Source organism: Halichoerus grypus, chromosome 6 (assembly GCF_964656455.1).
Source record: "Halichoerus grypus chromosome 6, mHalGry1.hap1.1, whole genome shotgun sequence".
NCBI classification, from domain to species: Eukaryota; Metazoa; Chordata; class Mammalia; order Carnivora; family Phocidae; genus Halichoerus; species Halichoerus grypus.
In genome coordinates this window covers 112,267,400-112,293,919 of record NC_135717.1, presented here as the reverse complement: position 1 = coordinate 112,293,919, position 26,520 = coordinate 112,267,400, and the positions used below count along the sequence as shown (strand labels likewise).

The 26,520-nt window shown below is 41.0% G+C and overlaps 1 protein-coding gene across 3 annotated transcripts in view; it reads right to left on the bottom strand.

Moving 5' to 3' along the window:
• Window positions 1-26,520, bottom strand: part of ANO6 (anoctamin 6) — a 187,741-nt gene that overhangs the window by 139,962 nt on the left and 21,259 nt on the right. For 2 of the 3 annotated variants that reach the window (XM_078075914.1, XM_036080053.2), the window contains exon 2: window positions 6,239-6,292. The exons of the other annotated variant lie outside the window; for it this stretch is intronic. In XM_078075914.1, coding sequence (XP_077932040.1) covers window positions 6,239-6,292 — 54 coding nt within the window. The remainder of the gene's footprint in view (window positions 1-6,238; window positions 6,293-26,520) is intronic. 3 annotated transcript variants of the gene reach the window in all.

Genomic DNA, 26,520 nt, shown 5'->3' with positions numbered 1-26,520 from the left:
GAAGAGGCTGAGTTTCTAGCATATTAAACGCAAATAGTCCTACACCAAGGTACATCATTATGGAATTTCCAGAAAGAGTTTTCAGACAAAGGGTTTTAAGTCCAAATGACAGGAACTTCTGAAAAGCAACACCGGAAGGCAGAGGCTTAAAAATTCTGAGAAGAGATCATTTCTACTCAAGAATTATAGTTAGTCGAGCCATCAGGAAAAAGCCAGGGAGAGCAAAGGCGCGGTCAGACCTGCAAGTCTCAAAAAATTCTCTCTTCTTACACCCTTTCTCCGTAAGGAACAGGACACTGTGTGCCACCAAAATGAAGCAGTAAACCAAGAAAGAGTAAGTCATTCCGTTCCAGAGATCAGGGGCTCCAACACAAGAGTGGCAAAAAGAGTTCTCACGAGGGTGGTGAAGGGGAAGCCTTAGTTGTTTGGGGGCCAAGGAAGCAACCTAGGCAGAGACAAGATCAGAAGGGTCTGAGAGGAATTTCCCCAAAAAGATGAATTTGGTACATTCTTGATGTGGTTGACTGAGAGGAGATTTACAACTGGGGTAGAGCCTGAGGTTGAATATTCATAAGTACATCAAAAATGAAGAGATTTTTAAAAAGTCGGTACCGGCATTGTAGGCTTGAGAGGAAAAGTAATCAAACTATATTACAGGGCTCGTCTGTGGAAAGCATTAGTTATAATAAAGTAAACACTGCATATTGATTTTACCAAAATTACAATACAATTACAACTGGGAAGATGGGGGTTGGGAAATTTGTGTGAGAGGGGAGAGGAGCAGGGGTGGATGAACCTGAGCTAAATACTCACTTTTTCATCAACAGATAATCCCTAAAACTAAAAAAACAGATGAGTAACAATATGATTACATTAATTAAAGATACAGAAGTAATTACTAAAATAAGCAGCTAAAGTTGAAAATACTTGCCTCTGGGGAACATAAAATGGAAGGGGAGATGCTGCTCTTCATAACAAATCTTGTATTACTCAATTTTCTACTTATGTAAATATTATAAAATAATTACACAACACTTTGGCAAAAGCAAAAAAATTATTTTTCCCCTTTAAAAAAAAATGGAAGTGAGGACTCATGTCAAACATCTCATGACATGACACGTATAAACATTAAGAACCTCTATTCTGGAACCTATTCTGTGCCAGGCACTGTGCTCGATGCAGAAGATATAACAGATAACACCACAGGAAAAGTCCCTTTTCAGGGAACTTATGTTCCGTGATAAAACTAAACGCAAGATCTAATAAGACAGGATAGGAATGTATCTATTAGAAACAGCAACACATAGAGCTTGAATGACCCTAAGAAATTTCACAAGAGTGGTGGGAAAGGACAGCAGATTGTAGCAGAGGAAAGAAGAAATGGGTAGTGAAGAACTGTAGTACATCTAGACAACATTTTAGAAATTCCACCTTAAAGGACCAAGAAATGGGGTGAGAGATGGAGGGGGGTATTAGGGTTTAGGAAGGTGTTTGGTTCTTTAATTTTTAATATAAGGGTACCTGAGCATTAATTCACTTATTCCTTCAGTCGTTCAAAAAACGCTTATTGAGCACCAGAACGGTGTTCTTATGCAGCTTAGGACCTACTGGGGGACAGAGGCAATAAACAAATACAGACTTAATTTCAGGTAGCGATAAATGCTTTGAAGTCAGCTAAAGCAGGTGAAGGGAACTGAGAGTGACAGTGATATTTTGGATAGGTGAGTCAGGGAGGCCAGCCAGCTCCAAAGGGCGGTGTCTGAGGGAGAAGTGAATGAAATGCAAGACAAGAATCCTAGACAGAAAGGGGTTGGGAGGGGAGAGCAGATGGAGAGGGGGATGAGAGCAGCATTCCAGGCAGGAGGGTGACACGTCAAGGGACAGTGAGGGGCCGGTGTGGCTGGAGCACCTTGAGAGACGGGCAGAGCAAGAGACGGGGACAGGGAGGTGTCAGGGGCCTTATGGTACATGGCTAAGGGTCAGGACCTTATATTGTTTGTAGAGAAGCCACTGCAAGTAGTATAAAAGTATAACAGAGAAGAATTTCCATGGCTGTTGTGTGGACTCAGACCACAAGGTAACGAGAAGAGGCAGGAAGAGGGCTGAGGAAGTGATTCCAAAGTCCCAGCAAGATGTGGTGGTGGTGGTGGTGGTGGTGGTGGCCTGGACTCGGACTTAGGTGTGGGGTGGGAGATGAGGAGTGCTTGGATTTGGGATAGACGCTAATGGGTCCAATATGAGGTGCGAAAGAAAGGCAGGCATCCAAAGACTTCGGGGTTGGGGGCCTGAGCAACTGGATTGAGTCACTGCCGAGATGAGGAATGGAAGAAATGGAGGTTTAGAAAACAAATGAGAAGTTGGTTTTGCACATGCCATGTTTGCAATGTCTAGTAGACAACCAAGGGAGGCAGTAAAGCAGGCAGCTGAAAAGCCAGGGAGAGAGAGGGCCTAGGGCCGTGTATATGGAAGTCATCGCCATACAGATGGTATTTAAGGCTCTGGAAATGAGTCTCACCTAAGTAGTGAGCTGAGATATGAAGCAGTCAGAGAATAAAGCCATCGGCACTCCAATGTTAGAGGCCAGGACTAGGAAAAGAAGGATCCGGCAGGGGAGACAGGAAAAACCAGTGAGTTGCAAGCGGAATCAAAATGGAGCAGCATCATAGAAACCAAGTAAAGAAAGAATTTCAGGAAGGAGGGAGTGGTCAGCTGTGCCCAGTGCTGCTAAGATAAGCAAGAGCTCCATGATAAAGGGCCAGGGCCTCCATGACTCAGGATGAATGAACAATGTTCTGAGATAACATTCCCTACCCATAAATGCACTCAGACGACTGAGTAATCTGGAAGAGTAAGCCTCAGTTCATCTAGAACACCAACGCTCTGTTTCCATAAATGCCTCCTCACACAGCTGGCCCGCCCTCCTTCGGGATTCTCCCAGGAAGCGACCCAGGAGATCCCCGTGCCTGGGAAATAAAGGCAGCTCTCATGGGTTGGCTTAAAAGAAATGGGGCAGCAGACCAGTGCTCATGGCAGAGAATCAGATACGCTTGGGCAGGACAGAACTATTCCACAGGTTCCTCCATTTTTCTAACTCACAGCCTGGGAGAGGAAAATTAATGAAATCATTCCACCCATCTTAGAGAGCCACTGAAAGTGCAGAATATCTGCAGTTTCTGCTACTTCTGATTACTGTTCCTAAGCCCCTTTTCTCTCCCTATTTGCTATGTTGTGGCACCAGACTTTTTTTTTTTTTTTTAAATCAGGTTTACGGAGGTTTAATTTATATACAGTAAAAATTTCCCCCAAGTCTGGTGCATTTTGACTGATGTATACAGTCATGTAGCTTCCTCTCGCCCCTTCACAGTCAATTTCCTTCGCTCGCTTTTGGTCCTTGGCAAGCAATGAGCCGATTTCTCTCTACAGTTTTGCCTTTTCAGATTGTCATGTACATGGAATCAAATCGCATGCAGCCTTTTATATCTGGCTTCTTTCACTCGGCATAATGCTTCTGAAATTCATCCATGTTGATGTCTGTATCAGTAATCGGCTCCTTTTTGCTACTCAACACTGTTCCATTGTGTGGGTGTACCACAGGTTACCCATTTGCCAGTTGATGGACATTTGGGTTGTTTCTAGGTTTTAGTTATTATGAATAAAACTTCCATAAACTTTCGCTAGAAGGTCTTTTGTGGACACGGGTTTTCATTTCTCAAGGGTTTTCATCTCTCCTAGGAGTGGAATTGCTGGGTCATGTAGCATCTAGTTTTCATCCGCTAAGAATAGCTAAACATCTACCGAGCACTTACTTTGTATCACACAATATTCCAAGCTCTTTATATGCCTTATATTAATTTTTAAAACAGCAAGTTTAATCAAGTTATGAATGCCCCTGCCTTACTGATGAGGAAACTAAGGCACAAAGGGATTAGGTGACGTTCCCGAGATCACACAGCTAGCAGGCAGCAGGGCCTGGCTTCTCAAACCCAGGAATCACATTGCAAAGCGCACGTCATCCACCATTTTGTTTTGCTGCCTCCCTCAAGTCAAATGTGTGATGGCTGAGAGACAGATTACCAAATTCTACCCGATGCTGTGTTTGGACCAAAAATGGCCATCACTGACTATTCCTTTCCCCTCTTTCAATCATGACAATGAACACGCTGGAAGTCTCGGAGTATCACTGCAACAATGACATGCCATTTTAAAGTCAGAACAACTTTATAGGACTTTATGAAGAAATGCTTTTAACTGTGTCACAGAAGCTTATAAATATTAACTTACGAATGTTAAATAGCAGCCGTAAGGAAAGCTGAAGTCAGCCAGCTTCTACCAGGATGGTAAAACTCTCTTCTGGAGACTTCTCCACTCTCATGACTTAAGAGGCCATGTTGGTTAGAAAATCATAAGGACTCTGGAATCAGACAGACCTGGATTTAAATTTTGACTCTGCTCCCTGGCGGATAGGTGCATACCCATACTTCCTCACACGTGAACACTGGTGTGAATAAGTCCGAATCTGCAGGGTGGTCGTGATGATTTTGATGGCACAACATGGTTGAAACACTGAACACTGTGTCTTACGTATTTAATAAACTCTCCTCTCCCACAATGTACTGCTGAGCCTCTGAAATTGGTATGATAGAGGCTGGTTACTTAGCAAAAAGTTTTATCTATCTGTTCATTTTTCACCCAAATAGCAGCAAAGGAGAGACTGGACACAGGTGCTTCTTTAAAATTTCATATTTCATCTTAAAAAGGCAATCAGGCAAACTCTGCACTTTATGTTCCACAGTATAATCAAAATTATTTTAATATTAAAATGTTTTACATTTACCTCCAGCTATTCACTTTCTCCTGAAATTTCTCAGACTATTTAAGGAAGATTCCCCCCCGAATATACGGCGGCCTCATTTACACACCACCACACTGCCCCTTTCCTGATTATAAAGCAGGAAACTATGACGTTTAAGACCACAGCGTGAGTCCACACACTCTGGTCATTCTTCTCTCCTGGCTGCCACATCTCAACATCATCTTCACATTCACCCTACAGCTCTCAGCCCAGTTTACAGTCTTGGCTCCAAAAGCTTCGAATTCTCCCCACAAGAAAACAGCTACTTTCTGTGACCCGTGTGCCGCCTCCTGGCCACGGCAGCTTAAGAGATGCCGGGTGCAACCTGCTTTCTAAGACAAATCTCTGGTACAGCCCTAAGAGTCAACACAAATACTGCAAACCTGAAAGAATTTTTCAAATAAAAATAAGGTACTGACCAAGAATGAACCTTAAGTCAAATGGGATGCCAGAAGACTGACAGTTGTGGGTTTTTTGTTTTTTGTTTGAAGATTTTATTTATTTGACAGAGAGAGACACAGCAAGAGAGGGAACACAAGCAGGGGGAGTGGGAGAGGGAGAAGCAGACTTCCCGCGGAGCAGGGAGCCTGATGTGGGGCTCGATCCCAAGACCCTGAGATCATGACCTGAGCCAAAGGCAGACGCTTAACGACTGAGCCACCCAGGCGCCCCGTGGGTTTGTTTTTTTTTAATCAATTGAATTGAGTTGAATCAATCAATATGAATTGAAGAGAATTTAACACATGAATCCAGAGAGGCCAAAGGATTTAATTCAGCTCTGGTAACAGAATGTGGCTTCTCAGAGTTATGTATGCAGTAGAGAGAATTTAGTCCTTAGAACATACTTCCATGAAATAGCATTATTTTCTTGATAAAACTTTCTCTCTTTAGGTAAAGGCCACATGCTCCCCTCCACTTCCACTGTACATACCTGTAAAGATTCAAAAGTCCCTGGATGCTCTAAGTACCTTGAGCAACTTGGGAGGTCACTGAAATTTTGTTTTCATTTACATCAGAAGCCCCCTGTAATTTCTTCCCCCCCACCCTCTGAAAACCTCTGTTCTGGAAGATAGGGGTGGAAAGTCTCGGTGTATGAGATCTTACCCACAATACAGGGGGCCCTAGAAACATAAATAACTTCTGCTTTCAGAAGCTATTTTCGGAAGCTAACATATAGAAATAAATGCATTATTTTTAGCAATCCATGTGGACTAATGGAGGAATAAAAAAATCAGGGTACTTCAACTCAACAAACGATCCGGAACCCTACAAGATGCCAGCAAGTTGCAGAAACGACAAGGAGGGTAAGGGTCCTGTGCTCCTGGAAATGACAGTCCGAGAGGAGGGTTAGGGGTGCTATTCAAATAGAGAGGAAGGGCATCTTACCCAGCCTGGATGGGTGAGGAGTCAGAAAAGGCCTCTTGGAGGCAGCAACATCACCTGAAGAATGAGGAAGCATCAATAAATACAACAGACAAACATAAAGGGGTAGCATCACGCAGCAGAGAGACCAGTCGGAAGGTCAGACCGGAGTCCCAGACCTGCTCCTGCAACAACTGGGATCTGACCTTGAGCAAGCCACTTGCCCTTCTGAGTTTTCATTTTTTCTCATCTGTGATATGGGATGGTTAGATTATGTCAGTTTACCCTAACCCTTGCTGTGCATCAGGATCCTCTGGGAGCTTTCTGAAAATACTGGCTCCCTCCTCCAGAAATGTGGTTTCAACTGGTGGGACACCTGTGTTTCTTTCAACAGCTTTCCAGGTGATGCTGGTGTGTAGTCAGGGCGGGGACCAATGGATGAGAGGTCTCTCAGGTCTGTGGTTCAAAACCCCTAGTGCTCAGTAACACCCTCTGGGGAGCTTATAAAAATCCCAAGGCAGGCTGCATTCGCAACAATGAAACCAGAATCTCTGGGGGTAGGACCCAGGCACCCCTATCTTTCAAAGTTCCCAGGCTGATTCCAAGGTGCAGCCAAGGTTGAGAACCACTGTTCTAGGCCCTCTTAATACTTCCATTTCCTATGACAGCCACTGAAGGGTGGCAAAGGGAAAGGAAGAGAAGCTTTTAAGTTTCTCCCTCTCTTTTGTGTTCAATTAAAAGGAGAACTGCATGTCAAAGCCAGTGATGGATTTTAAATGGGGTTGTAGCACACGGTAGGGTTGGTTTTGGACATGTGCATAATTCATGCCGATGCAGGACAGGTAGAAAGATGCCTATTCCAAAATGCTCTCTGTTCTAAATTTAAAATTCAATGGAATACATATAAAATGACTCCATGGTGTGTTCTCTGCAATACTTAGTTAGGATTTGATTTGCATGGCTGACTATAATATGAACATTACATTCCCTACCCCCAAGGTTACTTAAATCCACTTATTAAGGCAATGGTGAGCTAAACAAACAGTAATTAGAAACACTCCAGACTACCTTTTAAATCTGTTGCTAAATTATATTTTTCCTGCACCAAAGCCCATACACACAGCATGTCCACAAGCATCACAAAACCCAACCTCAGAAATATTTACATTAATAAGAGCATAAGTTCCTCTGGGTCTTCACATTGGGTTCTGCCGGGAAGGAAGGGCTGCTTTGGAAAAGGGCTGTTCATTACTGTTCTTTCTCACATCTGGGTAAATAAAGCACTGCCCACATGTGGCTAGAAATCCCAGGAGAAAATGAATTCTCCGTGGGTCTGAAAATGAAGAACACCTCTGATAGACTGCCTCATTTCCTGAAATGAGTCAGAAAAGAAAGTAATTCCTCAGCAAAGAACATCTGCACCGCGGCACAGCTTACAAAATAATGCCAGATGATACCTGCGGCTAGGAGGCTGGGCCTGAGGAAGGAGGGCGGGCCTGGAGAACAGGACTGGGCTCCGCACTGCACTTAATTTCAGAGCTGCTGCCGCCGCTAGCTTAAAGGGTCTGCAAATCCACCAGCGGCCGACTATCCTGGTCTCAGCTGTAAATCTTGATTAGCAGTAAGAGTGCTTACATTCCATTAGGAACCTGGCCCCTCTCCAAAGGGTGGAAGCAGCCAGAAAGGATTCATGGGCCGTTGTGGGCACAGAAACAGCAATTCTTACAAGAAAAACTGTTTTACTTCACTAAAAATAGTTTCTGCCTGCTCATGATTCAGCTAGACCTTTCTTCCTGAGGAGAAAGGACAGCCGTGCAAGGGGACCTGAGGATGCCGAGGGAAGCCGCTCCTTCCACATTATGCGGGGAGGAGATACTGGCATGTGGTCGGGGGCTGGAGGGTATGAAAGACTGAAATGCCTTTCACAGCAACTAGTGAGGACCAATCAACGGGAAAGTGAAAAACAAAGGCTGTCTTCACCAAAATCCAAGGCCAGTTGTTTTTATTCGGTGGCTCGTTACTGTTCCTTCCATAATGCGTATTTAAAAGGAATCCCACTCCGTTGTTGGTAATGGAGGTGGAGAGGGTACCTGGAAACAACCTAAATGCCCGTGAATAGGTCACCAGTGCCATCCAGAACAGAGACAACAGAATACTGTGTAGTCATTTAAAAGGCCAATACAGGGGTGTGCACATACAGAGATCTGTATGTTGTATGATACATTAGGACCCGAAAATGATGCACCTGGACCCTGCATAGCAAACATTTGTGCAAACGTATCTAAAGAGGTGGCCTGAGTGTGGAAGGAAGGGGCTAGGAGAGCGTTAATTTTCCTTTGACAACCTTGAATACAGTTTTGAATGATCTTTTCATGTACTTACCCTCCCTCTTTAACAATAGGCATGAACTAGATGGAAGGCTATTTTTGGTTTCCTCTTTACACTAGTCTCTCTCTATAAAACAAATGAAGGTTATTTTAAATAGATGTAATGTGCTCAACTGTGTCTCCTCAAAATTCACGCGTTGAAGCCTTAACTCCCAGTACACAGAACGTGACCCTATGAACCTTGATGCGGTGATGAGGTTGAAATGCAGCAGTGAGAGTGGGCCCTAATCCAATCTGACTGGTGTCCTTCTGAGAGGAAAAATGGGCAGAGACCCCCCCCACACACACACACAGAGGTGTGCACAACAGAGGAAGGACCAGATTCTTGTCCTTGGAAGGACCAGAGAAGAAACCAAATGTGCCAACACCTCGACCTCAGACTTCCAGCCTCCAGAACCGTGAGAACATAAATTTCTGTTGTTTAGCCACCCAGCCTATTGACTTATAAATAAACAGATGGATGCAGTTCTACTAACACAATAGGGGGAGAGGCACCCGTAAAAGTATTTGATGGGTTAAAAACCCACCATGTCTGCTACGACGCATCATTTGGCAGGCAAAGAAATTGGAGCTCACTGTGCTTCTGACTACATGAGAGTCACCCCCTTCAGTGACTTGAGCCAGGAGTAGAACGGGTCTCCTACCTCCTTAGTCAAGACGCAGTCTGCTCATGCTACTTACCTTTTATGGTATTTTTAACAAGTCCCGTAACTTGAAGGATTAGCAACTGAGATGTTTTATTAGTGTCTTTTAAAGGCCTGGCTGATGTTCAAAAGGCTTTCTTCCTGTGCTGATATCTAATGAACAGGAAGGTGTCACAGTAAAATTATTAATTCAATTAAAAAAAAACAAACAAAAAAACTTGGTGCCAGGGTTTTAAAGAAATCCAGAAAAACAAACGACATGCCATATTTGTGTGCCAACCTAATTTTTTATACTTTAAAACATGTGGTCTCAGACCACATTGCAATATATTAAAAATATGGTAGTCCAACACTAAGTTTTTTAAAAGATTTATTTATTTTAGAGAAAGAGAGAGAGCGGGGGGGGTGGGGGGGCAGAGGAAGAATCTCTAGCAGAATCCCCGCTGAGCACGAGCCTTGATCTCATGACCCTTAGATCATGACCTGAGCCAAAACCGAGTCAGATGCTCAACCAACTGAGCCACCCAGGCGCCCCAGCCAATGCTAAAATCTCTTTATGACATTTTATATATTTTTACAAATTAATCCTTCCTTTAAAAATAGAGTTTAGGGCGCCTGGGTGGCTCAGATGGTTAAACGTCTGCCTTCGGCTCAGGTCATGATCCCAGGGTCCTGGGATCGAGTCCCGCATCGGGCTCCCTGCTCAGCGGGGAGCCTGCTTCTCCCTCTGCCTCTCTCTCTGTCTCTCATGAATAAATAAATAAAATCAAAAAAATAAAAAAATAAAAATAGAGTTTAGACATCAAAGATATATTAAAGTCACAGACTTTGCCTATAAAAGTCTACAACCTAGAAGTGGGTTAAGGCCCAGGCACATGAAAATACAATCAAAACTTGAAGATAAATTATTTGGTAGAGTCAGTTCAGGCTGCATTCAGAGTAAGGTGGAACCAACTTTTGCCTTGAATGGTTAGGAAAATGTTCACCAAGGGCAAAAGCTCTAAACCAATCTGGAATTAGATACATAAAAGTTAAGGAGAAGTGATTTATGTCCACATCTATCTTGCTACTAGCCTAAAGTTTTAAAGGCAAGAGTTGTAGCTAAGATCCTCACGCAGTGCCTGGCGAATAAGAGGCATTTGGCAGTGCTGAGGCGGGAGAAACAGGTGGGGAAGCACACAGCACGTTCACCCTCATGGAGGCTTACAGTGCAGGTTCTTGTAAGGAGGTTGTGGGGTAGAAGGGTAAGGAAGTCGGGATCAACCCATAGATGTGTTGAAGTTTGGGCTTTCGCCCTATGCGTAATAGACTCTTAGAAGGTGTTTCTGAAGGAGAATGTTATAAAGAACACAGACGGGACCAGCAGTGATGTACAGAATGCAAAGAGGTGGCAGGGAAATGACAGGAATCAATCAAGCGGTGTCAGGGGTTAATGAGGTGATCTGCTGGGGAGTCTCAGCTTCCCAATGTGTAAAATGGGCATCATACTGCCTATCTTCATAGGACTGTTATGAATGCTAAAAAGAAAACAGAATTGCCATTATCATAATTATTTTTCCACCTTGAAAGATACAGAAGAAAATGAGAGAACAAGGGTGGGGTATAGAGCCACAGTATGTCACCTTAGGCTCTCCTCAAGTGCCTTAAACAGAGAGTGATAATGGCCATCCTCTTTTTTGGAAGCTAAATATGCTGTATTTATTCCCTAGTTCTCCAGAACTTGATACGTCGATCCAGTCGACCAGGGGGAACAGATGTCTGAAATAGTCTTTAAAATCAAGACACTCCAAAATCAATTTTTAAGTCGTTTTTGTATAAAAGTAACTAACAGGCTAATGCCAATCAGCTTTAAAACACTAAATTAATGGACTCAGCTATAAATCCAGGAAAACCATTTTCATAATGAAAATGCCAATGCCCTTTTAATTAAGGATGGAATTGCCAACATAAAAGTCTTAAGATAAATGAGGAATCGTTCCTTTCTCTCATAAATGAAAAACCCTGATAACTGTGAATTATTCTGAGATACTGATTACCAGAAATTGTTTAGAATCTAAGCTACAGGATTTTCCAACTGCATAATAATCACTTCACACTGGGGCTGACAGCCTCAGACCAAATTTGAAGCCCTTGCTTTTTAAGTTCCTTTTTCTAATTATTATCAGGGGGCTGATGGCCCTATATTTAGAGTCATTATGTAGCTATGAAGCTCTACTGAAGATAATGGCACTTTGTCGAACACAAAGCAATGCTAACTTTTTTGTAAATTTGACCTGAGAAGATTTGCTATACAGAAAAAAAGTATATGCACATTTATATAAATATAGAGATGTGTGTTCGTGGTAAAGCTTTACCAACTAATCATTAGCTATCAATCATCATAAAATAAATACATCAGAGATCTGTGCTAATATTCCTATTCTCAACATTAATGATGTGTTTAAAAACTGTTTACTCTTTGGCCCCAGACCAGGTTTCCACATTTCCTACATCACTGGAGGCTATATGACTTCTTAACATTAATAAAAAACCCAAACCCAACAAAATTACCCAAAAGGACTGACCCAAAGGGAGCGGAATAAAACATAACTGGTTACTGTTGCCAGAGTCAACAGAGACTTTCCAATAAACAATGAGGCCAAGATGAAGACAGCAGTCAGCAGTCAAACAAGTTGGTAGGCTAAGACCGACACAGAATAAGGAAAGCACACATACCAGCGTAACATGATGACTGCGGAGAGACATTAGCCAGCACATACATGTATCCAGCACTGAAAATGAACAGCATCTTAGAAGGATGCACCAGAAGACAAAATCAAGAGGAGGCAGAAGAAAAGAATTTCCACAAGGACAAGAACAAAGGCTAAGACAACATGGGGCAGGTTAGAGTAACCACAAGATAAATTAAGAGAAATGAGTTTTAATCCCTCTTCTTTATCTCCCCAACTGGTTTCCTTCAGAATGTTCCTTAACTTTCTAAACCTCAGCATCTTCATCCGTAGTCTGAACAGGGAAGATTACATGATATCCCAAAGTCTTTTCCAGCTCTGATAATAGACCAGAAGTTTCTGTTTAGCGGATACACAGATACTTTGTCTTTTATAGGCTTCTCTTACTTCATAATGAGCTTCAAGTTTGCAAGCCTGGAATTTCACGGAAGGGAGCCAAACTCTGTCAGCATGCACACAGAGCACAGCCCTAAAGCCGGAGTCCAACCAAGGCCTCTCTGACAGGAGTCCAACCAGTTGGCCAGTTCAAATGTTACCTGGGACATCAGGTCAACCTCAACCACGGTCCCTTTGCCCCTGCCCTCCCGAGCTCTTCCCAGCTGGGAAGATCATTTCTACACTCATTTCTCAGCCTCAACTCTTCACACAATCCTACAAGTTACATAGACACTTATTTAAAAAGGTTAGAAGAGCTCACAAGATGTAACAGGCACTGGAAATGTTTCCAGTGCTCTAAAAGAACACCTCTCACTGCCCTGTTCCAACAAGTACTTTAATAATTCCACTTTTCAAAATGTTCATAAAATAATCTGAATGCAAACAAATATTTATACCCATAAATACCTCACAATATTATTTATAATAGCAAAAAAATCTGCCACATGCTCAATCTACAATAATCAAGGAAAGATTATGTAAATTATACAGCATGTTAGGCTCTCTTCCTATTTGCACCCCTAGCCCCTGCGCTTACCCTCTGCAGGACCCCAACGGCCCACTTATGGCCACTTCCTTCACCAGACTTAAGGTCCGAGAGGCAAAAACCACATTTTGTTCACTACCTTAGCCATAAGGTCCACCTCATAGTGAGCACAAAATAAGTATCTGTTGAATGTTTGCTAGTAAATGCTCTCAAGTAAATTCTATATGGTTGGATATTATGCAGCTATTAAGTATGGTTTGTGAAGCATGTTTAAGTAGAGAGAACTTAAACACCCTTTTAAGGATGAAAAAAGTTCTGGAGATGCACCAGCAGTGACGGTTTTACAATGGTGTGACCGTACATAATGCCCCTGAACTGTACATTTGAAAATGGATAAAATGGCCAATTTTACATTATGTGTATTTTACCACAACAAAGAAATAAAATAAATATTAGGGAATACTTATGAGGCAAGATAAGCGAAAAGGCAGCATACCACATGTCTAAACTCTATGAAATTACATCTGCATCTCTGAAAGGCTAGAAAGCAGCATGCTAAGGTATTCATGTTTGGTTTATCTTAGGGTGGTCGCACTAGGGGTGATTTATTTATAATTTTCTCTATTTTTCCAAAATATCTACAATTGCCCACGTATAATGCACACCATGAGAAAAAGACATGGCCCAGCAATCGTCAGGGATAGGAAGATTTGGTGACCAGCAGATTTCATTTAGATGGGGATCATCCACCTGGCTATGATCCTTGATGTACTTATATACCACACACCATCTGACCTGTGCAAGGTGCCTTCACGGTGGAGACAATCCAAAGGCATGCCACTGGAGTTCAATTTTTATATTTATTATATTGAAATGTATTGTTCGACTTTTTCCTATTACTATGCCAGAAAGCATGTGTTACAGATTTGCTGCTCCATAAGTACACTTCGCCCAGGCTGAGAAGAAGCGGGATAGATGGTGTTCTGGACGTATAAATGTCAAGCTGGAACGAACGCACAGTTGTTCTGAGGGGAGGTTTTCAGGACCTGGGACAGGCCAGTCTGGAACTCCTCACAGAGAATGAGGCATCCAGACAGCCTCAGTAAACACTAGATTCGTTGCATTTCACAGATGAATTAGAAGCAAGGCCTTTGAAGTCACACGGACTCAGGACTGAAATAACATAGTCCTCGGATTGCCACCTACAACTGTCATCTTGAGTGCTCCTGGCCTCAGTTTCCCCACAAATAAATGGAGATGATAATAGCTACCTCTCAGGTATTAAACAGTACGACGTCTGTAAATCAGAGATGCAGGAAAACCCAGGGCCTGCTGTCAGGAGATGCTCAGTCAGTACCCCTAGTTTTGAGTGTCTAATCTGGGAAAGCAACAGTGTAAACGACTTAATGTGTAAAATGACCAACTGTCTACAACTAATAAAGTTAACATGATAGGGATATAAGAAGATATTTTCAATAATCTTCTAATGCACCCCATCAATTCAGAAGCCCTCATGATACAGTTCAAACCAGTTTTCCTGTTCTTTGTTCCTCAGTAGTTGGAAAATATTAATCACTATTCTCTGTGTACTTCCTATACCTGAGACCATAAAGACACCCTTCAGTTTCTTCTTTAACATTCTAATTTTTAAATCTTCCATTCCTTTAAATGTATCTGTGACTCCCCTGAGCCCCCTGCAAGCTTCCCCCACATTCTGTTAGCTGAGGAGCCTCTGAATCCCTCTGAACACAGGGCATCCCTGTGAGCATCACGCAAGGCAGGAGCCTGCTTCATGAATCCCAGTGCTGAGCTTTGAGAAATACAACTGCATGATCATTATGCTTCTGAAGGTTACTTGACTTTGGGCAACAGACAAAGGTGTGTGGGTACTCCTGACAGAGATCCAGGTGTGGCCAACAGTGCCCTCTACGCCTGCTCCAGTGACCTTTGTCCTTTGCTTTGCCTGTGGTTACCAAAACTGTTCGGCAAGCTGATAGCATCTGATACTGCATCAGATTCGACACTGCACCAACCCCCCCCTTCAAAAGTGCAGCCCCTGTCTTTGCAAAAGATCTGCTCCTTTCCTTGATTAGCTCTTTTACTTGAGTGCCTCCTTAGGCAAAGGATAATGGAAATCTTCAGCTGGTTGGGGGGTTTTTTGTGTGTGCAGGCTAAACCGTGAACTCCACTACCTTCAGGCTCGAAAGCTCAAGTTCATTCTTCCAATAAACATGTACTGAGCCCAGCATTTAGCCCATTCAAAAATAAGCTAGTCATGCCTCATGAAAGAAAAGAGTATCAACAATTACACCACAGTGCAATATGTTCTAGAACAAAGGTATAGAGAGGGTATTATTACAGCTGCACACAGGGCAGAGGACGACGACGCTGGCTCTGCCTAGGCAGGATTCTAAGTGTTGGATAATTCACACATCTCTTTACCGGCCGGCGCTGAGGAATGAATGAGCTGACCTACAGCGTCTCTGGGGGGTTAATGCCATTGCAGTCTTTTAATGCAGTCTATTTAATACCATTGCCACCAAATTGCTTTGGTTACTGTATTTGCTTTCTTGTTCTGCTCACATATTCACCTCCTTACTTTATTTTCAGAATAAAACATATGGTGCTTCCATTCTCTCCCCAGTCTTTCAACCCCATAATGTTTCCTGCCCTGGAGAGTTGCTTTGACTCTCAGGGAAAGAACACTGTAATGGCTTAGCAGGAGCAAACAAAGAGACAGGAAGGAGCCTGCTTGGTGAAAGGAGCTAGAAAAGAGTTTATGGAACCCTTACCAGAAGCGCCGCTGTGACCAGGCCCTCCATGGCTCCAGCAGGTAAGTGCCCTGGAGATGCCAGGGGCATGGCCATCTGCCGCCACTGGGGACAGCTTATCTGCAAATCATTTTCCAGCCTCCGCCCCTCACCTCACCTACTTCTAGTGGTATGATATTTGTCAAGAGTGTTTTTAAACCTTTCAGAGGCCATGCAACTCTGGGAAATCTGGTGAAATTCCAGGATCCTCTCCCCAGAAAAATTCCCAGAAGCACATAAACATAAAATATTGTAAACAACTTCTGGGGACTCCTGAATCACATGGATACTAGGAGGGGGCATACTGTTCAGTTTGAGTATTTTTGAGCTTCTACCCTGTGCCAAGCACCATGAAGACCCCCCTCAAACTCAAGTTGTCACCATTCTCCCACACACCCTGCCTAGAACAGTTGTCCCCATGTTATCTGCCCAGGAAACACCTACTCAGCTGCTTAAGCATCACCTCTTGAAAGAAAACATGCATGAACCCTTTGCCCTAATTCACTGTCCCCCCCCTCTCAAGAGGGACTAACTGCACCCTTCTTTCTGCCCTACTGAATCCTGCAGGTCCTTTATCAGAGATCCTACAATAGTTACCACCTTCATGTGTTTTCATGCCTTTCCCCTTCTACTAATTATAAGCAACCTGAGGGCATGGGCTATAACTTAGTCATCTTTTATTTCTAGCTTCTAGTAAAGTCCTCATTCAGGAGGAAAACATTCTACCAAGGAAAACAGACACAAGAGCAAATACTTTAAACACAGTGTTCCTAATGCTCAATCTGATGTGTGAGTTTAAGCTAAATCTTAAAGGAGAAGCTACAGTGAATAAGACAAAGTTAGGACTGGACGTTATAGGCAGAGGCGAGGGCAAGGCAGGCAGGAAACCAAGCGTACAGGGAATAAGGTAATTCAGGATTCATGGTGACTACAAAGGTAGGCAGGAAGAAGTCGTTAATCGATGAGGAGAGAGAAGTAAAGCGGAACGGAGGTTACGGAGGGCACTGAATGAAGTGTAAGGGAGTTTGGATTTATTGTGTAAAGGCGGGGGAGGGGAAGTCACTGAAAGATTTCTATTTAAAAAGTAACAAATGATAGTTATAGAAAATGGAGAAAAGGCACAAACAAGAAAGATCTGTAACCCCACCATACTGAGACAACCACTATACTATTCTTTCATCTTCATATATTATGTAAACACGTATGTATCTGTATGTGGCTATGGTTTTCATGTTCTCTTGATTCTGCTAATGTTTATTAAGCATTTACTAGGTACCAGACATTGTGCTAAATAACACTCCATGCTTTCTGTCACCACATCATTTAAAACTCACAAAAATCCTTAGAGGTAGTTCCTATTGCCATGCCATTTTAAAGAGGAAGACACAGTGAAGGTCGGGGGAAACGGCACAAGGCCACACCGCTAATCTGTACCAGAGCTGAGATTCAGCGCCAAGTTTTCTTACCGCAAAGGTGACAACCTTACACTATAATTTTTCTTATGTATTCTCACGCATTTATTTTATAAGACAAGTGACTCACTTAATCCAATTGTCTCAGAAAACTCCCTTTGGGTTCTTGATTAGCACTGTGGAAAACTGAAAAAGCAAGCCTACGAAGCATCAACACTCTTCTACTGTCGCCTCGTACAGAGAGCACAGAAAGCCCCTGGCCTTTATTTCAATCTTTTTGTAGTCTTGGTAAAGTTCGCAGTTTTCTTCAGATTAATCTGGCAACGGTGTGAAGAAGGATGGATCTGAGGGGACAAGATGGGAAAGCTGGAATACCAACACAGAGATAGAGGTGAGAGGTCCAGATGAGAGACAGGAACGCCAAGGCCCGGGGTAGTGTTATTTGTGACTGAAGGGGTGGAGTGGACTCAGAAACACAGAAGACATCCATCCGGGACTGGATGTGCAGAAAAAGCAGCAAGAGGGCGGTGTGAGGAGAGAGAGGACAGAGGGGAAATTGGAGGGTGGATGCCATTGACTGAGAAAGAGAACACAGGAAGAGATGTGTTTTCCGCTGTGTGGGTGTTGGACACAGAAGCATCAGGAGTTCAGCTGTGAACATGAAACCACTGAGCACATCCTCAGTGCCTACTTCATGCCAGCGCCTTGCTGAGAGCTGCAGAGTCAGCAGTCAAGCCACTGAGCAGGTCACAGGACAGGTGGAGTGGGGGTAACAGAGTGGAGAAGGAAGGAAGCACAGAGGCGGGGGGCACCCAGGTGGAAATGTCCTGCCGGGTGGGGGTGGGGGGGTGGATCTAGAGTCTGAGAACAGGCCAGCACTTGTAAACTGCCAAGTGTGAATGAGCAAGCCTTGAGAAAACACGGGCAAGAATGGAAGTGGACTGAGGTGGGTACTTGAAGTAACACCAGCGTTTTAAGCGGAGCAGAGGAAGCAGGAGACCAGCAAGGGACAGTCCAATGTAGAAGGCGGGCCAGGAGAGCCCAGACCACAGAAGCCAAGGGGCAAGGGGAAGGAATAATAACCCACCTTGAGACTGTACTGCTCTTGGACTTCTCAGGAGGAATGACTTTTTTTTTAATTCAAAGGTCACTCAGCCGATTTTAAACAAAATCACATAAAAAGTCCATGATGAGGGTAAGAATTTACATCTCCTGGCTGGTGCCTCTCAGAGTTTTATCCACCAGCCATATGGAGTTGATGATTAATATTCAGTAGGAAGTAAATTTATAATCATGTGCCTGCCATTCAAATGTGAAAAAAAATGTTTTCTGCTCAGTACACCCAATAATACATTAATATATCTCCAGTTTAAAATACATTTATGAATAATTTTATACATTTTATAAATTTCCTGGCAAGAATGATAATAGAACAATCTATTTTCACTGCTACATAAAACAATAGAGAGGAATGAAAGGTTCAGTTAATCAAGAAATTTAATATGCTTTATAATAAATATCAAACAGTCATTACTTGGGCTATACAAAGGGTGGCTGGGGTCAAAAGATGATTATAATAGCAAGAGTTTGTGCCCATATTTATTCTCTGTCAGTTGCTTATATTTGCATAAGAAGTTTCCTCTATTCATGAATTTTTTTAACCACATTAAAATGCTAGAAATCAAATTTGCTTTTCCTGATTTATATATGGGCAGTAATAACAAGATTTTGTAATGATTAACAGTAGTAACAAATAAATGGAAAACACCAGCCCTTCCAAACTACCGTGCAACGACAAACAGATATGAAAATAAATTACCTTCACTGCCTGCCTTAGGTAAATGCGGTTTAGGAAGCCAGGAAAGCACCAGAATCTGAAATGATTACTGTGGCAGAGTCTGATGAAGCCAGGAAAGGCAAAATACTGTGAGTTCTTCCTTTTCTGTCATCTCTGTCAACACTATGATGCGTGTGCACGTGTGTACACACACACACACACACACACTCAAATTGATGGCATCCTAATCGGAAGAGGAGATGCAATAACTTCAAGATTATAGTGAAGACATTGGGGCCAGAAGGAGATGCAAGATCTATCCATCTAGGAGGAAGTAATGGAGTCATAATTTCACTGCTTAACAATCACCCAGAACTGGGAGTCTCCACTAGTAGAGACTTTAATAAAATGGAAATGACTTGGGGTGATTCTTTCTAAATTGAGGAGAATCCTATGGTTTCATGATGGTTTCTTTGGGAGTAATGTCCAACAAGTAATGTTCATTACAACCTTCTCCAGCAACATTCCTGCTTTTATTGGAGGAGAGAATTCCAAGTAAGAGAGAGGCTGATAGTGATAACTAATGTCTACGTTTTCAAAGATGGCCAAGATGAAGGGCTTCCAATACATCAAACACTCAAATGCCAGAATAATAAAATCAGGAGGGGAAGGAGAGAGGAAAGGGATAAATGAATAAATGATAGAAAACAGATTCTATAAAATTAAGAACACTGTAGTAAACAGAAATAAAGTTTTATTGAATTTGGTAATCTAGACATGCAAAAACTATGGTAACTTAAGTTTTTAGTGTTTACAATGTAAGAGATATTACAAGGCATGTTTAAGTAAAAAACTAGCTTATTCTCAATTCTAAAATATGTAAGGGAGTTAAAAATTTGATGTCTTAAATCTTAATCAGGATCACTTTAAAATGTGATTATTTTACAGCATGGCTTTCAGATAAATATATATAATTAAATAACAGAACCAGGAAACTTTGTTTTATGCATTTGAATATTCTGAGTTTATTTGTTTGTAGAAAAACTTGGCCATAATGCATATTTCTACTTCACTTTCAACTGATAACTAGGTTCCAAGCTTTTGTTTTTATGATTTTGGAAAATTTCCACAATTGATTTAATCGTAAGTATATCTGGTGAAAAAAGTTAAATATCACCATGTTATGTTCACTCCAAAGTGTGATAAACACCTAACTAGCCAAATTAAAAACAAAACAACAAATTATCCAGACTAAACTGTACTTATTTTCCAAAAACGAACTTGAAATACGATGATAAAGAGCTGGTTCTGTAAGTACAAGCAGTTGTTAGTACCTATGATGCCCTCAACAAATTTGCCTAGTCCTATGTAGCCCTGCCTTCTAGGACAGAGTACTACATAGGGGTCAGGGACATGGATTCTCGAGACAGATGGCCTCGGTTCAATTCCCAGCTCAGCCACTTGCTAATCATACGACCTTGGAAGTTACTTGGTCTTTCTGTGCCTCAGTTTCTTCACCTGTAAAAATAGGACCATAATAGTACCTACTAATCCAGATTGTTGTGAGGAGCATATGAATCAATGTGAAGCACTCAGGAGAGCCCTTGGCACACACTACATGTTCAATAAGGATTGGCTTGTTATTATCTGCTTATTATAATTATCATCATCATCATTATAGCTCTCATCTATTTCGTGGGCTTTCCATTAAACAAAAATCAATTCACGTCTGTGTGCTCAAGTCTAATAATCAGTTACTCGTATAATACCTTATTTCAGCATACCGTAATTAAAATTTAAGAACTGTGCATATTTTTGGTGGACTATAAAAGACAATTACCAGCCCAAGGCTAGTGAGGGGCAGACACAGGACTGGACCAGGAAATGCTCACACAGGAGTCTTCTGACACATGTTGATGCCCCTACTCATGGTGGCCCTTAAACTTAGCAGGTTTTCAGTAAACTATAGCCAACAGGTACAAAAATAAGCCAATAAATAAATAACCCACCAAGGTAAATATTTCCCCATAGATCACAGTCAAAACAAAGAAGATATATTCAAAACATGCAATTATGCAGTGCTGTGGCCTAAATTCTTTGGCCACACATGACAGCAGTGTGAAAACATGGCAGGAAAAATAATCCTCACCGGGCCAAAGCCATGATCTAGCAGGTTCTGCTTCCCCAGGCAATAATCACCAGCAACATCCCCATCCTCCTCTCCCCCTTACTGACCCACCTTCAGGAGGTGCAGACAGCTGTGTTACCAATTTGGGTTTCCAGAATCCTGGAGTAACCTTTCCCTGGCTCTCCAAACTATAACTCACAAGTCTTTCCCTACTGCCTTCTCCTTTCTGTACCATGCAGGATCCATCAACCTCCTCATTCATAAGATTGATGAAATTTCTGGAATTATTACATGGAGAGTTCTGAAGAGCTTTTGCAAATTTAAAGCGTAAATCAAACATTACTAGCTTCACTGTAAGGGTTATTAATATACAATTACAGAATGAGTAAGCTGGGAGGACTCTTGGATATAATCTAGTCCAAACCTTTCATTCTATAGATAAGAGAACTATGATATTGATGATCACCTATAACTAAAATAACTGACTCGAAGTAATCTAGTGCATTCATATGGCTTGAAAAGAACACCTTAATTATACATTTTCATGTACTAATATAGCAAAAGGTTAACCATCAAGGTTGTTAATGATATTATATATCTTCTAACTTATAATCATGGGCAGATTTAGGGATAATATTCAAGCTTTTTAAATCATGTGCTTCTTCCATGGACCTCGATTGCACATTTCATTGTTATTAATGGCATCAATATGCCTTTCATAAATTAGCTCAACAAATAATTTCATATATTTAGAGATTTCTGAATTCTATTTTTTTCTTCCCTGCAACTAGGTCAGTGGCAGGGGGCTTGGAGGGAGAGGAGAAGCAAGCTCTGGACTCCTACTGACTTCAAATGGGAAAGCCCAGTAGGAACGAGCAGGAAGAAGATAATCTGCAAGACTAAACTTCTTTTCCTAAAATGTGCTCTGTTTTTAAAAGGATGTACATGTCCTTTTACTAAACGGATATCTTCCATTATTATATGTTTAACAAGAGAAGTCAAAAGGAAATTCACAAATAAGCACATAATCTTATTTTTCAATTCTATGGACTCAACTTCTATTTCTCATATACAGATTGAGTTGGTGGAATCAGCCTGTGAAGCCTATAAACACTTTATGGGGGTTGGGGAGTCATGGTAATAAAGCTGATCGTTTAAAATACATATAGCATGTTGATCAATGGGAAAACACCCACAGAGATACAACCCAAGACCAACTTTAACCAGACAGTATGTGTTATGTAAGGCCAGAGTTCATTCTGATTAGTTGGTGCCCGTATCATATTGGCTGTTAAATATTTTTTATTTCACTCTCGATATAAACCAAAATGTTAACAGACATTATTAGGTGCTATAATTTTCTTTTTTCCTATATATATTCTCATTTTCTTCCATTGACAATGTAATACTTACACAATTAAATAAATGTGATATTAAACACGCCAAATTATAGAATGTTCACTACTCCCTGTAAGGATTTTGACTTAGGTTATGCTGGTCTACAGAATACCTCGCTATCAATAAAGCAAAGAAATTTTTTTTTACAGAACAAGGAAAAGTTACCATTTTAAAAAGTAGACAATATAAGCCTTTAATAAGACAGTATTAATCATGTCAGCACCTGCAGAGAGTATGCAAGAACAATATAGTGGTAACTTTTTTCCCCAGAGGAAACCTCAAAAGAAAGACATAGATAGCTGAATGAGTCAAGAATCATAGTTCCCTGTTGTGTAAAGATTTTCACAAGTCTCCAAAGTTAATTTAGAGGAAAAGATTAAAAGATCATATCCTTACTACTGTATCTTACCCCTCAGAGCCGAAATTTATATTTACATTGAAGTGTGTCGATGACCAAACCATTATATTTAAAACATAATGAAAGAATACATTTTAAAAATATCAAATAAAATAAATGCTGATTTCCCCCCCCCACCTCCTTATAAGTTAACTTTGAGCCATAGATAACTGTGAGAATTGTTTTGACTTAATAGAAGAGTAAATTACCTACTGTGAAGGCTGTTCCAACCTGTCTGTGTCTAAGTACACCACTTCTATGTAACTATGTTCCAGCAACTCTAAGCTTGATGGGCCTGAGTAAAAAAACTCCTTCACAGCAGTGAAATGAGTATTTAATGAGAACACCAATTGTCAGCCAAATTTCAGCATGTGCCCCTAAGAAACAATGGAGAGATGTCATTTTTTTTTATAAACTGCAGCTATTAAAAACAGTAGTTTAAAAAATTCCCTAGACTTCTAAAAAAATTAGATAAAGCATCTTTGGAGATATGTTTATGTTTAGAACTTTCTGACCACTTTCCTGTAATATTTGCTTAGTAATTTCTTTAAATCCTTTACAACACCACCTGTTATAGTCAAGATAAATACAGGTCTCCAGGAGAGATTAATTCAAAGTATTTCACTTAACTTCAAAATTATGTAAAGAGGATACATCGCATCAGGTAGTTTGGTTGTTTAATCATAAATTATGGTTTTCCAACTACTAAAATTATTTTTTTTGTGATTGTCCGTGTGCTCTGCCAGGTGAAGCCAGCATTATTACCTTATTACCTATTCCTTATTTCAAGAAACCACTTATCAGAAATGAAAAGATTGGGAAATGTCCTGTGCACTTTACCCCAAGTCAGACCTCTGCAAAATGCTCTTGACAAACTCAGGTAGCCAGTATTTCCTACTGTGCAAGAAGGTAGGGAGCTTCCCCCCAAAAGTAAAAATATAATTATCATATGATTCAGTAATTGCACTGAGTGTTTACCCAAAGAATACAAAAACAATAATTCCAAAGGACAGATGCACCCCTATGTTTACTGCAGCATTATTTACAGTAGCCAAACTATGGAAGCAGCCCAAGCATCCACTGATAGACGAATAAAGATGTGGTGTGTATATATATATATGTATATATATACACAATGGAATATTATTCAGCCATAAAAATGAATGAAATCTTGCCATTTGCAACAACATGGATGGAGCTAGAGGGTTTTGTACTAAGTGAAACAAGTCAGTCAGAGAAAGACAAATACCATATGATTTCATTCATATGTGGAATTCAAGAAACAAAACAAAGGGTGGTGAAGACAAACCAAAAAACAGACTCTTAACTATAGAGAACAGATGGTTACCAGAGGGTATGTGGGTGGGGGGATGGGGAAGACAGGGGATGGGAATTAAGAGTACACTTACCTTGAGGAGCACTGAGTTATATATAGAATTGTTGAATCACTATATTGTATACATGAAACTAATATATAACATTGTATGTTAACTATACTTGAATTAAAATTAAATTAAATAAAAAAAGAAAATGCTGTCAAACTCTACTTTTCAAGATGTCAGTATTCTTTAATTAAATAACAATTTAAAAAAAGCTTAAGTGGTGGCTGAGAGACCCTGAGCAGTAGGCTGAACAAATAAAATGCAAGTTTAAATATTAAATAATCAACAAAAACTATAGGAGAATGGGCAAGAAAGGAGGAATGGAAGAAAGGGTATTAATTTTAGTCATCAGCATGCAAGGGCATGACTTTTACATCTTAAGGGTGAGAGGGCTAAATTTAAAACAGCAAGCTTTACCACAGTAGAACAAACTTCACCATACATGGTGAATGGGACTACAACAACTTTAAACTCTGGCCATTAATTCTTGGCAATGCCTCTCATTAGGTGGTGGGGGCTCATATCCCCTCCCCTTGAGTCTGGGCAGGCCTATGACTGCTTCCTTCAATAGAGTAGGATGGAAATGGTGCTTGTGACACCAAAGGCTAAGCCATTAGGAAGCCATGCAGCTTCTGTCTTGCCTGCGGGATCCCTACTCTCTGCACCCTGAGTTGCCACGAAATAAATCCCACTACCCTGAGGCCGCCAGGCTGAAGAGGCTGCGTGTAGGTACTCCAATGACCAGCCCCAGCAAGCTCAGCCTTCCAGACACCCCCGCCAAGGTCAGAGAAACAGGACTGAAGCTTTTTTGGACCGGACCATCTGCTGGCTGAATGCTACTCAGCCAAGCCCTGGCTGAATCTCTGTGCAAAATCATGAGTATTGCTTTAAGTCACTAAGCTTTAAGATAGTTTGCCATGCAGCACAGAGAATCACAGAATTTGAAAGGGACTTTAAAGATCTGCTGGTGAAACTCTGCTTGCTTTGAGGGAACAGAGATCCAAGCTGGTTTAACATCCAAAGTCACTAGTTAGCAACCATGATAAAACTAGAAACCAGGTCTCTAGGCTCCCAGCTCTGTTCTTTCAAAGAGCCCATCTTGATTTCATCACAAACCACCTTCACCTTTTTATTCTGTTATGTGTGAACTCAAAAGCACTTGGGCATGTTCTTAGAAGTTATTTCTTCTACCTATTTTTAAAAGTTAAGAAAAATTCTGACATATTTTCTTTCTTATGCCTTTATCTTAAACACTTTCCTTGGGTGAAATTGGGGAAGAATTACTATTTGGAGAGTATGGAATAAAAGTTCTGACCAACATTTGCTGCAGTAATGTGGACAACAGTGTTAACTTCAAACAGTATGCATAAGATTTCACCTCTTTATTCCCATTTCACATGAAATATCTTCAGGTAAACCTTGGTGTTACTTTCTCCATTACTTACACAATCAATGTTTTATTCCAACTTCTTAAGACAACCTATGACCTTTTATTAGATCCAGTTACACAATTCTTGAGTTTAATTTCCTTAGCTGAAATATATACTAAAAGGCAACACTGAGCTTCCCAAGATTATCCTTTTGTGTGAACTGTTCATGGGAAATGTTTCAGGTGTTCGTTAGGCTTCATATGAACCTGAAATTGCAGATTAATGATCTGCTCAGTAAGGAGCTCTCTCATTAAGTACCTTAGTCTTTTGGATACCGTCTTCATTAAACTGTTAATTAATAAAGAAGAGGATCCTAAAGATCAAGAAACAAATTCTAGCAGCCATTTAAAAAGAAAAGTGGATAGAATAGAATATGGACATTCAGGCAATTGGCACACTGGAAGTATCTAAAGGTCAGATGACCACAAATGGCTGAATCATCAGTGTCCAGAAGCAGCTTTACTCTAAACTTACATGAAATACTATCAAGATTTTTGAAAACCAAGTTTATTACCTGATGGATATCCTCTTCTTCCTTCAACAAACTTGTATCTTCCGTATCCTATCCTCCACACAAAAAAGAGATCCCTGAAATGCCTTACAATTGGAATGTTTTGCCTTGCCAATGAATTTGTCTTCACGGAAAAAAAAAATTTTTTTTCAAATGCATGACTGCACTCCCGAGAATGAGAAGAATTCTATTACGTTAAAAAGAATTTTCTGAATTTGTAAACCTTTATACACTTGCAGAATATTTAATAAATCAAATTCAAAATGGCAGATTGTAATCCAAAGGAATAAACAGCTCAGAAGAACTACCCAAGATGAAATGCCGATCACAACTTAAAAAAATAGTATTTGTGAATATCTCATGAACAGGATACAAATTA